This window comes from Canis aureus, chromosome X (assembly GCF_053574225.1).
Source record: "Canis aureus isolate CA01 chromosome X, VMU_Caureus_v.1.0, whole genome shotgun sequence".
In the NCBI taxonomy this organism is placed as follows: Eukaryota; Metazoa; Chordata; class Mammalia; order Carnivora; family Canidae; genus Canis; species Canis aureus.
This window is the reverse complement of record NC_135649.1, coordinates 96,845,260-96,858,515: the sequence shown is the minus strand read 5'-3', so window position 1 is coordinate 96,858,515 and position 13,256 is coordinate 96,845,260. Positions and strand designations below refer to the sequence as shown.

At 35.8% G+C, this 13,256-nt stretch overlaps 1 protein-coding gene across 15 annotated transcripts in view; it reads right to left on the bottom strand.

Moving 5' to 3' along the window:
* DMD (dystrophin) overlaps window positions 1-13,256 on the bottom strand; it is a 2,162,139-nt gene that overhangs the window by 1,301,156 nt on the left and 847,727 nt on the right. For all 15 annotated transcript variants that reach the window (XM_077887780.1, XM_077887782.1, XM_077887777.1 and 12 more), the window contains one exon: window positions 4,727-4,897. In XM_077887780.1, coding sequence (XP_077743906.1) covers window positions 4,727-4,897 — 171 coding nt within the window. The remainder of the gene's footprint in view (window positions 1-4,726; window positions 4,898-13,256) is intronic.

The following is a 13,256-nucleotide window of genomic DNA, read 5'->3' as shown; positions in this document are numbered from 1 at the left end:
TAAGATATCCAATCGCAGAGTTATTCCCACTCACTGACAATATGCGATCCAAAGCAAAGCTCTTCAACTCTCCCTTAAATCATCTAACACAAACTCAGGTTCTTTCTAATATGCTCTAACTCATACAACCCACTGTTCCCCATTTATGTATTCTCTCTTGCTGCCAGAAGTACTAAACTCAACTCAACTTGTCCAACTATATGAATCTTGCTGGAGGTCTTTAGCTGGAGGGTATTTATACTTCTTAACTTTTGATGTGTTTGTGCATCTCTCTCTCTCTCTCTCTCTCTCACACACACACACACACACACACACACACATTCACAATATATCTTTCATTTGAGTTACTCCAAAGACCAATCCTGAGATGAGCTTTCAAAATGTGTCATGTAAAGCAAATACTGGTGTAGGAATGGGGAATGGAGACAGGAAAGGGAAGAGAGATTATAAGGGTATATGTAATAAGTTCAGGAATCAGTGTTGGTGACTAGAGTTTACTCTTGCTGGGAAGCCTTGGAAAACATGTCTCAGGATTATCCCACTCAAGGGTATAGAATTGGGGTATGGATACATCATCTCCCATCCATGGCTAAAGGCTATTGGGGAGATGTTATTTCATAGTAATGAAGCCTGACAAATAGGTGGGAAAAGTGGGATGCAGGAACCACAAAAAGTCCTTACACAAAAAAATGCAGGTTCTGGCAGGGGGAAGTTGGTCCCATATGCATTATAGTGGTGAGGGCAAGGGGAGGTGGGCAAAAAATGGACAAGGTCAGGTATAAAGTGCCTTTGTATTTTTCAAGACAAGTACCCTATGCCTTTCAATTTATTCTCATAATGCCTTAAAAGTATATAATATGATAGGATGGCAAATGCCACATTGCTTTGAATACTAAGTGATTACCTTCATGAATTTTGATGCAATTGATTAAAAAATTTAGCTCAAAATTCTTAAATCTGTTTTTTTGCATTACTGAGTTTTGTTTCTACATAAACCATATTTTGACTATAGTAATTTTAGCTTACAAACAATTTTGTCAACCATTAATCACTAAGAACGTGCTGCTGTGTGCTATGTCAGACATGCTATATGTGCTACTTTGTTGCATCTTTAACAAAACCTTGTGAGATGTGTTTTGTCATCTCTATATTTGACATCAGAAAACTAAGTTCCAAATTGTTTAAGAAAGTCGTCCTGGAAACTACATCCTTTCTTTCTCATAGTTTCTGTTAAGCCCATCTCAAATCTTCCGTGAAATGAAGAAGTATGGTGTACCGGATCCAATGAATGAAATCACATTTCATACAAGTTACAAACAACCTATACAACTATCAAAAATGCAGGATGAAGAACACTTCCTTACTCCATTTTTCAGCTTTCATATTCTTTTTTTAAAAACACAAGCTTGGAAGCTGGGGAACATTCAGAGGAGAAACGGAGATAAAATTTGTCCACTGAAAGAAAAGGCAGAAAACTAAATGATTGGTATTATTTAGGCGTAATACTAACAAGAAATTATGTATTTTTTCCTCCCATTATTTCCGTGAATCTAACTATCATATGCTCAGACACCTTTCATTGCCAACATCTCAAACCAGTGGTTCTCAAAGTGTGGTTTCTTGGAACCATTTGGAACGTGTTCCCTGGCATCTCCTAAAAATCTGTTAGAAATAAAAACTCTCAGGTCCCACCCCAGACTCACTGAATTAGAAATTCTGGGGTGGGGCCTACAAGTCTTTAACAAGTCCTCTAGGTGACTGGGATGTTCACTCAGTTGTGAGAATCACAATTCTAGTCTGTCACCCAAACAATGAGAACAGCAAGAACATTTATATAATTCTGGTAAGCGTGAGCACTAGAGTTACAATAGTGTAAATTTAATACAAAATAAAGACAGAAGAAAGCACTTAAAACCGAAATCTCAGAGATCTTTGGAGGGTTTAATACAACGTTTCACCATTTAGTCATTTAGTCAACCTCCAAAAGAATTTTCAAGACAGATAATGCTTATCAAACACTCAACCAAACTCTTTCATGTTAATTGAAAAGTTTTGTTTACAGGGGGAAAAGAAGTCAGGAAAACAGCATAATCATTTTCAAGTAAAACACAGGAGATAAAAGTTAAGAAACAGAAGGATGTCTCTACTTTTACTCTGAGTAAATTAGGGAGAGATGTCTGAGTAGGTCTGCCAGTCTCTTTTGACAATAAAGATAAATTTGCTCTCAACATGAGCAGAAGTGGAAGCCTGGACAAGGTACCATCACTCTCCTCTGGGTAGCGAAACAGACCTAAGGAGATTCCAGTGACTGGAAGGCAAAGAATACAAGAAATTGGATCTTCTTGTCAACTCCCCTGACTGTTGTTGTCAGAGGCTGCCTGGGCATTTCCTCTTTTCAATATCACCCTCATCCTGGAACAATTTTGTAGCTAGATTAGTTATTTCAACAAGTAAATCAACGTGGAATAAATTGTTGGGTTACTCATTTCAAGAACTGTGTGTAAAATTTCAAAATTTGAGACAGTCTGTTCTCTAGCACTGGAAAGAGAAAAGAATCTGACTGGGTGGTTAGCCAGATAGGCAAACTGCTCAGGGAGACAGGGAAAGGGGCCAGCAGAGGGCCAGAGCCAAACCCAAAAAATGGGAGAAGTATAGCAGCTAAACACAAGCTCACTGCTGATTATCTACTTAAGGATCAGAGGCAGTGGCTACAAAGTATTAGAGGAGGTGAGGAAAATTGCCACCAGGGGATTGGGGTGTGAGGGGAAAGGCAATGGGGGTGGCACATGACTCAAAAAGAAAAGAAAATGACCCCTAGTTCGTTTCCCAGAGTTAGCAGTCTTTACGTTCTGTCTCCCTTTCTAAAAAATAAATTAAAAAAAAGAAAAGAAAAAAGAAAAAACATGAATAGCCCTTCTTTCAGCATCCTATTGCTTCATAACCAATTCCAAAACTTCATAAATTAAAATAACAAAAATAGCAATCAAAAAAAAAAGAAAAGAAAATGAAAGAAAAAATAGGAGAGTTTGGAGTAGTTTGGGATGGGATGTAGTGGGATGGGATGAGATAACATCTACCCAATAGTCTTGGATCTACCACAGATAAAGCCTGCGACTATGAGTAAAGTATTCACCCATCTGGCGACTTTAGTTTTCAGATCAGCAAAGAAAAGTGTGGACTATTTTGCTTCCAAAGTATCTTATAGCTCTCACCATCTATGATGATATAATTTTCCTAAGAGTGACCTCCCCATTCAAATTTAAAATCATTAGAGTCTCTTGTTTGACACTGTCCAATGGCTTTCCCATTTCATTTTTCATGAACTCCTCCAATCCTATAAAACCCTGTTAACAGGTATCTACCCATCCCCTCAAAATCATTTCAGGTTACTTACCCTGCTTTACTCCCTGCAGGCTGGTAGGCCTCTTTGTCTGCCTTAGGATCTTTGCAGGAGCTCTTACCTCTGATTGCAATGTACTTCCATGTTTGTTTTTTTTGTTTAAGGCTGATTTTTTCTTAGGATTCATATCTCAGATTATAATGTCTCACAAATACCCTACATGTCAACTCTTCCTAAAATAGCATTTCACCACCCTAACTTCTGCCTAAGCCTTAATTGTTTTTATTTCACATTCTTGGTTTAGTTTTTTGGCAAATTACCATGATCTCAAAGGAGTTTGTTTCTCCATTCACTGCCCGCTCTGTCTCCACTGGAATGTAGGTTCTAAGAAGTCAAGTGGTTTTTATGTCTTGCTCATCACTGTATTCAGTGTCTAAAAGGGTGTAGTAACTATACAATTAATGTTTGTTGCTTAAGTAAATGAATGATATATAGTACTATTAGATTAGAATCATTTTACAGCTTTTAATCACCTAAAAACTATTCCTGTTTAAACACAGTCTTCCTTATGTGTTTTAATTTTACTTTCTATATGTGACTAAAGCCACATGATCCACTTGGAACAGCTTGGGATGGGATGACATGGATTGAAATGAAATATATTCAATGCTGTTGGTTCTACCACAGGGTCTTTGAACGCCCATTCTGAGCCAGGAAATTTACTTATACATAAGTTTCAATTCTCAGTTCATATATTCAAGTTAGAAAATGACACTGTGTAGACAAATTGGAGATAACACTGACTGTCCAGTTGTCCAAGGCCATACTGAAATGTCATTGCATAGATTCTACTTCTGGCCTTAACTCCCAGTCCTTGCTACATGCTAGATTCCTTGGTCCTATATCAGTATTATTTTTTATCCTACTGTTTGAGAAAAATTCTATGTAAACTCAGTCCTTTTAATTCACATTAAAGACCATCAGTTACCCAAATTCTCAGAAACCCCTTTAAAACACCAAACTAACACAGCCTGTTAGCTACATTTTCAACTGTCATTGCATTAATACTTGGCATATTTTCCATTTGAATTTTCATCACTAGAAACAGCTCATGTGAGTAGCTGATTCCAATCTCAATACTGTATAATGTCACGGGAAAAAATGCTCCTAATGGTGATTGTCAATATTTATATTTTGACCACATGCATTAAAATTAATAAACACCTAGTTTCAGAATCCATAACATATACCAAACTTGAAGCTGAATTCATTAAAAATCAACTTCCACCATTAAACCAAGGAAATAGCAGAGTGTAGAATCACAGTGTCAAGCAATTTGCATCTTTTTTTTTCTTTCTTTGCTTCATTGTATTTGGTTTATTTTACCTTCATCTCTTCAACTGCTGTCTGTAATTCATCAGGGGTCTTGTATTCGAAATCTCTCTCTAGGTATTCTTCTTCAGCTTGTGTCATCCACTCATGCATCTCTGACAGATCTTTCTGAAGACTTACAGTTTTATCCAAACCTCCTTTTAAGGCTTCCTTCCTGGCATAGACCTTCCATAAAATAAACCAACAAGCAAAGCATGAATATTCAAAGTCACAAAACATTATCATTATATTATTACTGAACAGTCTGTAAATAACAGAATCAGATAGAAAAGATGAAGCAAGATGTAAAAAAGTTCATATGAATGAGGAAATAACTCATGGCTATTGGTTATGCTTAATTTCACAGAGGTGTTAAAATAAGATATAGCCATTTACGTGGCATATGTAATAAAATGAACGTATTCTCCCATGACTATAATTTAGCTGTTGTGTGTAGCTATGTTTTTCTGTGAATAAAGAATAGAGAAAATAACTTTTTCATAATATGTTTCCATTGGATATGTAAATTTATTGGACAATTTCTAATTTTAATAAATCTGAATCTGACTCCTCCACTTAATTTTTTAAATATTTTTACTCTTTTACTTTACAAAATGTATCACACAAAATACAGTGTACAGTTGGAGGAAAAACTGTAAACATTTATACCCCCAATGTGGGAGCACCGAAATTTATAAAACAATTAATAACAAGCATAAAGAAATTCACATTGATAATAACACAATAATGGTAGGGGACTTTAACATCCCACATGCAGCAGTGGACAGATGATCTAAACAGAAAATCAGTAAAGGAATAATGGCTTTGAATATCATTCTGGAACAGATGGACTTAACAGATATATTCATAACATTCCATCCTAAAGCAGCAGAATACACTCTCTTCAAGTGCTCATGGGACATTCTCCAGAACCGATCACATACTGGGTCACAAATCAGCCCTCACCAAAAACAAAAAGACTGAGACCCTACCATGCATCTTTTCAGACCACAATGCTATGAAACTTGAAGTCAACCACAAGAAAAAATTTAGAAAGACCACAAATACATGGAGGTTAAAGAAGATCCTAGTAAAGAATGAATGGGAATATCAGAAAGGGAGAGAGAACATGAGAGACTCCTAACTGGGAAAGGAACAAGGGGTGGTGGAAAGGGAGGTGGGTGGGTGATGGGGGTGACTGGGTGACAGGCACTGAGGGGGGCACTTGATGGGATGAACACTGGGTGTTATGCTATATGTTGGCAAATTGAACTCCAATAAAAAAAAAAGAATGAATGGGCTAACCAGGAAATCAAACAAGAGATAAAAAATACAAGGAAACAAATGAAAATAAAAACAAAATAGTCCAAAACCTCTGGGATGCAGCAAAGGCAGTCCTACGAGGGAAGCTCATAGCAATAGAGGCCCACCTAAGAAGCCAGAGAAATCTCAAATACACAAACTAGCCTTACACCTATAGGAGCTAGGAAAAGAACAGCAAATGAAGCCTAAAGTCAGTAGAAGAAGGGAAAATTTAATGATTAGAGCATAAATAAATTAAATATGTACATAATTACAAATTATATATACAAACAAACAAAAAAGCTACAAACCACTAGAACAGATCAAGGAAACAAGGAGCTGGTTCTTTGAAATGGTTAATAAAATTGATACACCCCCACTCAGGCTTATCAAAAAGAGAAAGAACCCAAATAAATATAATTACAAATGAGAGAAGAGAGATCACAACCAACACCACAGAAATACAAAGTGGCATGAACACTGTTGAATTCAGCTTTGAAGAAAGCCACGTATCAGAAATAGATCCAATGAGCTTTTGTGGAGGATTCGTTAACTAAATTGTGAGATACACATATGCACACAATGGGATACTATGTAGCACCAATACATTTGTACTGAAGTGAAAGTGGTTCGGTATATAACTTTAAGTTTAAAAAGCAGGTTGCAAAACAGTAAGTGTGGTAGTGGGAGTAGACTTGTGCTTTTAAAGCCTCATACATTTCTGAAATACTTTTTACAAATGAATGTATTACTTATTAACCAGGAAACTAGCAAAATTTTAAATATCTACAAGAAAATTGTGCATGTTAATCCCTTTGCTACAAAGTACCCTGTTGTACCCACTGAGGGAAAAAAATCTCAGTTTGGTACTGGAATAATTATATATTGCTTCGCTTTTACCTTAAAAAGGAAATCTAAGCCAATAACGTTAATTATTTTCTAAAAGAGTAAAAAATTAAGAGAAAAAAATTAAGTAGAGTTCTATCTTCTAAGTAATGGAGTTTTAGTTGTACAGTCTTAATATATAATGCATAGTTTTAGTGTAGTGAAGCTTTCATGTACTTTACCAAATACTAAATATGTGCAGAACCATATTAATTCTCCTTATTCTTTACAACCATCTTAAGCCTGATACAATTTAATTAAAACGACTTTAAATTCTTTACTCTCCTTGGTGAATGCAGTGCCTGATCTACTGAAATGTAAATAAATGCTCTCTGTGACATAGCAGAACAATATGTCTAACAGTTAAACTAATTAAAGTATAAAGGCTATTTGCATAATCAATGAGCCTATAATGGCATAAGTAAACAGGTTATTCAATTTCTACTTAGATGTTCTCTTGTAATCTTTTCAAGCAGTTGGCAAAGAGACAATAATATTAGAATGACTAACGGAACTTAGCCAAAGACTTGTAGTAAAATATATATATATATATTTATATATAAATATAAATATATTATATATAAATATGATACTATTTAAACCAGAAGAAAGGGATAAGGAGCGATTTTTTTTTAAGGAAAATCAGGCAGGAAGTCATTCTGAGGTGACAGCACAAATATATTGAAAAGAACATCAGCTCTGAGATCAGGGCATCTGGACTCAATCATTAGCTTACTTAAGTAAGCCTGGAGACATCAACTTGTTTTTCTTTATCTCTGCTCTGTCACTAACCTAACAGGTGGACCAGATGATTTCCAAGGTTTTTTCCAAACTTAACATTCCACAGCTCTATGCCTGATCAGACAGAGATATGAAATTTTGGTGTTTCATATTTTAGAAGAATTTCTATATAAAGGTTTGGACAATTTTTTGCTCACCATTATCCTATCAGTGATGCCAACATTCTAGATTGCCCAATCTATCCCCCCACAGTTTCAGATTCCAGGGCCACACCTCAGATTATAAAACAGAAAGTTCTTCATGTTTCCTGTTCTGGAATTTCTAAATCTAACATTCAGTACTGCCCTTCCTCATTCCACTTCTCCCATCACCCTGGCTTTATTTAGGTGTAACTGACATACAACATTGTGTAAGTTTAAGGTGTGCAACATGGGGATTTGATACACATGTATATTGTGAAGTGATTACCAAAATAGGATTAGTTAATACCTCCATTACCTCACGTGATTACCATTTTTTTTCTTTTTGTGATGAGAACATTTAAGATCTATGCTCTTAGCAATTTTCAAGTATATAATACAGCATTGCTAACTATAGTCACCATGCTGTACAGATCCCAAGAACTTGTTCTGTGTATAACTGAAAGTTTGTAACATTTGACTGAAATCTTTCCATTTACCTCACCTCCCAGACCTGTCAACCATCACCACTACTCTAATCTATAGCTCAGTTTTTTTAGATTCCACATATTCAGTAGGATCACACAATATTTGTTTTTTTTTTTAATTTTTATTTATTTATGATAGTCACAGAGAGAGAGAGAGAGAGGCAGAGACACAGGCAGAGGGAGAAGCAGGCTCCATGCACCGGGAACCTGACGTGGGATTCGATCCCGGGTCTCCAGGATCGTGCCCTGGGCCAAAGGCAGGCGCCAAACCGCTGCGCCACCCAGGGATCCCAATATTTGTTTTTTGACTTATATCACTTAGCATAATGTCCTCAAAGTCCATCCAAATTTATGCAAATTGCATGATTTCCTTTTTCCTCATTACTGATTAATGCTCCATCATATGCATGTATGTATAAGCGTATGTATATACACAAACATATATGTATATATGTATGTATACCACATCTTTATCCGGTCATCCATTGATGTACACTTAGGTTGTTTCCATATCTTGACTATTGTGAATCATAATGCTATAATGAACATGGAGATGCAACTATCTCTTCGAAATTTGGATTTCACTTCTTTTGGGAATATACCCACAAATCAGATTACTGGAAGCTCTATTTTAAAATTTTTTTTGAGGAACCTTCATACTGTTTTCCACAGTGTTGTAGTAATTTACATCCCCACCAACACCACACATGGGTTCCCTTTTCTCCACATCCTCACCAACATTTTTTATCTCTTTCACTTTCTGATGACTGCTATTCTAATAGATATGAGGATATATCTCACTGCAGCGTTGACTCGCATTTCCCTGATGATTAGTGATGTTGAGCATCTTTTCATGTAACTTTTGGCCATCGGTATGTTGTCTTTGGAAAGAGTATTCAGTTTCTTAGCACATTTTTAAATCATATTGTTTTGCTTTGTTTTATTGAGTTGTATAAATTCCTTATATATTTTAGCTAATAATCCCTTATCGCATACATGGTTTGAAAATATTTTCTCTCGCTCTCTAGGTTTTTTTTAATTTTGTTGATTGTTTCTTTTGACATACATCTATAATTTTGGCTTGGGACACCTGGGTGGCTCAGCGGTTGATTGCCTGCCTTCAGCCCAGGGTGTGATCCTGGAATCCCAGGATCGAGTCCCATATTGGGCTCCCTGCATGGAGCCTGCTCTTCCCTCTGCCTATGTCTCTGCCTCTCTCTGTGTGTCTTTCATTCATAAATAAATAAATAAAATCTTTATATATATATATATATATATATATATATATATATATATATATATATATATATACTATATATATAATTTTGGTTCGATGTTAAATTTTCCTTTTGTTGCCTGTGCCTTGGTGTCACATCCAAGAAAATCATTGCCATGACCAATATCAAAGAACTTTCTCCCTGTTTTCTTCTAAAAGTTTTATGGTTTCAGGTCTTTTAAGTGTTTGACACTTTTTGTGTTAATTCTTGTGGTGTAAGATAGGAATCTAATTGCATTCTTTGGTATGAGAATATCTATTTTTTTCCAATACTATTTATTGAAGAGACTTCTCTCTTTCTTGTTGAGTATATTTGACTCCCTGGTCAAATATTAGTTGACTGTGTACATGAGAGTTTATTTATAGGCTCTCAATTCCCTTCCACTGGTCCATGTGTCTATATTTAGGCTGGTACCATACTGTTTCTATTACTACAGCTTGGTAATATAGTCTGAAATCGGAAGTTTGAGGTCTCTAAATTTGTTCTTCTTTCTCAAGATGGTTTTGGTCATTTGAGGTCTTTTGAGGTTCCCTATAATTTTAAGAATGTTCTATTTCTGAGAAAAAAAATGCCATTAGAATTTTGATAGAGACTGCAATGATTCTATAAATGGCTTTGGGTAGTATGAACATTTTAACAATATGAACTCTGATCCATCAACACAGATATCTTTCCATTTATTTGTGCCCTTTTTAATTTCTTTCATTAAAGTTCTATAGTTTTAATATTATGTATCTTTAACCTCCTTGGTTAAACTTATTCCTTAACCCTTTTGTTTTTGATACTATCATAAATGGGATTATTTGATTTCTTTTTCAGATATTTTGTTGTTACTGTATAGAAATATAACTTTCTGCATAGTTCTATGCATTGACTATGTATACTGTAACTTGTTTTAAGTTTTTATTTAAATTCTAGTTAGTTACCATATAATGTAATATTGGTTTCAGGAGTAGAATTTAGTGATTCATCACTTACATATAACAACCAACATTTATCACAGTGCCCTCCTTAATATCCATCACCCATTTAACCCATCTCCTGCCCACCTTCCCTCAGCAACCCTCAGTTTGTTCCCCATAGCTAAGAGTCTCTTATGGTTTGCCTCTCTCTTTCTCCCCCTTCCCATATGTTCAACTATATATACGTATGTATGTACATATTTTGAGAGAAAGCATGCATGCACATGAGCAGGGGTCTGGGAGGGGCAGAGGGAGAGGGAGAGACAGATTCATAAGTAGTCTCTGTGCTGGGTGTGGAGCTCAATGCATAGCGCAACCTCACAATCCTGAGATCATGACCTGAGCTGAAATCAGGAGTTGAACACTTAATGACTGAGCTACCCAGTTGTTCCATCTGTTTGGTTTTTGTTTGTTTGGTTGGTTGGTTGGTTTCTTAAATTCCACATGAGTGAATTCATGTGGTATTTGTCTTTCTCTGACTTGTTTCACTTAGCATACTACACTCTAGTTCCATCCATGTCATTGCAAATGCTGAGATTTTATTCCTTTTGATAACTAATATTCCATTGTATATGTATTCCATCTTCTCTCTCCATTTATCAGTAGATGGACACTTGGGCTCTTTTCATAATTTGTCTACTTATATACTGCAACTTTACTGAAAATGTTTATTATAATTTTTTTGGTGGAGTCTTCAGGATTTTCTATATATAAGAACACAACATCTGCAAACAGACAATTTCATTGCTTCCTTACTAATTTGGATGCCTTTATTTCTTTTTCTTTCCTAATTGCTTTCACTAGAATTTACAGTACTAATTTAAATAGGAGTGGTGAAGGTGGGTACCCTTGTCTTGTTCCTGATCTTAGAGGAAAAGTTTTCTGCTTTTCACTACTAAGTATGATATTGGCTGTAAACTTATCATATATGGTTTCTATTATGTTCAGGGGTGTTCCTTTTGTATGGAATTTATTAAGTATTTATCAGGAAAGGATGTCAAACTGTCAAATTTGTCAAATGCTTTTTTGCATCTACTGAGATATGCTTTTTATCTTCATTCTATTAATGTAGCGTATACAGTATGTAATAAATTTTCATGTTTTCTTGTCACTAATTAAGATCCATTAATTTCAGTTTGAACTCCTTTCAATATTTCTTCTAAGGTAGGTCTATGGCAATGAACTCCCTCAGCTTTTATGTCTCTATAAAAAACTTTCTCTCTCCTTCATTTTTGAAAGACTACTTTGCCAGATTGTGTATTCTTGGTTAGCATTTTTCTTTCAACACTTTAGATATATATTCCCACTCTCTCCTGGCATGTAAGGTTTTTGCTGAGAAATCCAATAAAAGCATTATAAGGTTCTCTTGTAGGCAAAAGTGTGAAAATGAGTAGAGGAAGCCTCATTTAAAATGGAGTCAGGAAGCCCTGAAGGGGGAGTTGTCACACATGTACCATTCCTTGCAGCTTACATAACCAGCAAGAAGAAGGAAACACTCTTCTTACTCCAGGAACAATGTGCTAACCAATGCCTGCAGCCGATGAGAAATTGCCACATCCTTAAACTAAACTCTTATCCTCCTCCAATAAACTTTTGCTCAAAACAGCCTTCCCCAATTTCACCCTAAAACCTAATAAAAGCTGACCTTACTTATGTCTTTTCAGACTTGCCTGTGGTTTGCCATAGTTTAATTACCCTGAATTGCATCCCCTCTCTTCTTTGAAAATAAACTCATTTTGCTGATAAAATAAATGGCTATTTTATTTTTAGTGGCTTTTGGGGAAGATGTTTCAGAGCTGAATTTTTATGGTGACTTACAAGCCTCATGAATTTGGATAGTCACATGTCTCTCCAGATTTGAGAAGTTTGCAGCCATTATTTCCATAAATAAGCTTTCTGTCCCCTTATTCCTCTCTTCTCCTTCTGGGACTCTAATAATTCACAAATAACTCCTCTTGAAAGAGAGAAGGGCACATAGGTTTATTCACTTTTTCCCCATTCTCCTCTGACCAGACAATTTCAAAAGTCCTGTTTTCTACTTCATAGATTTTTTTCTTCCACTTGATCCATTCTACTATTAATGCTCTTTATTACATTTTCCATTCCTTTCATTGTATTCTTCAGCTCTCAGATTTGTTTTTATGATTTATATTTTTAAAAAATTTCTCATTTTGTTCATGTATTATTTTCCTAATTTAACTGAATAGTCCTTGTTTTCCTACAGCTCACTGAGTTTCCTTAGAACAACTATTCTGAACTCTTTTCAGATGAGCTGCAGATCTCCATGTCCTTGAGGTTGGTTACTCGAAAAATTATTATGATCCTTTGGTAGTAGCATGATTCCTTGATTCTCCATGTTCCTTAAAGTCTGGCAACATTATCTTTGCATTCACAGTAAAAGTCATCTCCTCCAGTCTTTACTATCTGCCTTCAGAAGATAAATGCCTTCTGTCAGCCTTGCTAGGGATTCTGAGGCTAAGACCTACAAATAGGACTGTTTCACATACTAGCTCCCTCTTGTGGCAGAATTCTTAAGCTTATATGGCTTCTCTATCCTGCAAAACCCCAGACCAGGGATTCACAGCCTCCCTTTTGTTTTCCAGAGAATGGTGCTAAGTGCTCAGGTTTGTGGTCTCTCCAAGGCCTACAGATTTACAACAACCTTGTGTGGATGCTCATTAGCTTCCTACAAAAGCTGGCCGTTGTCACCA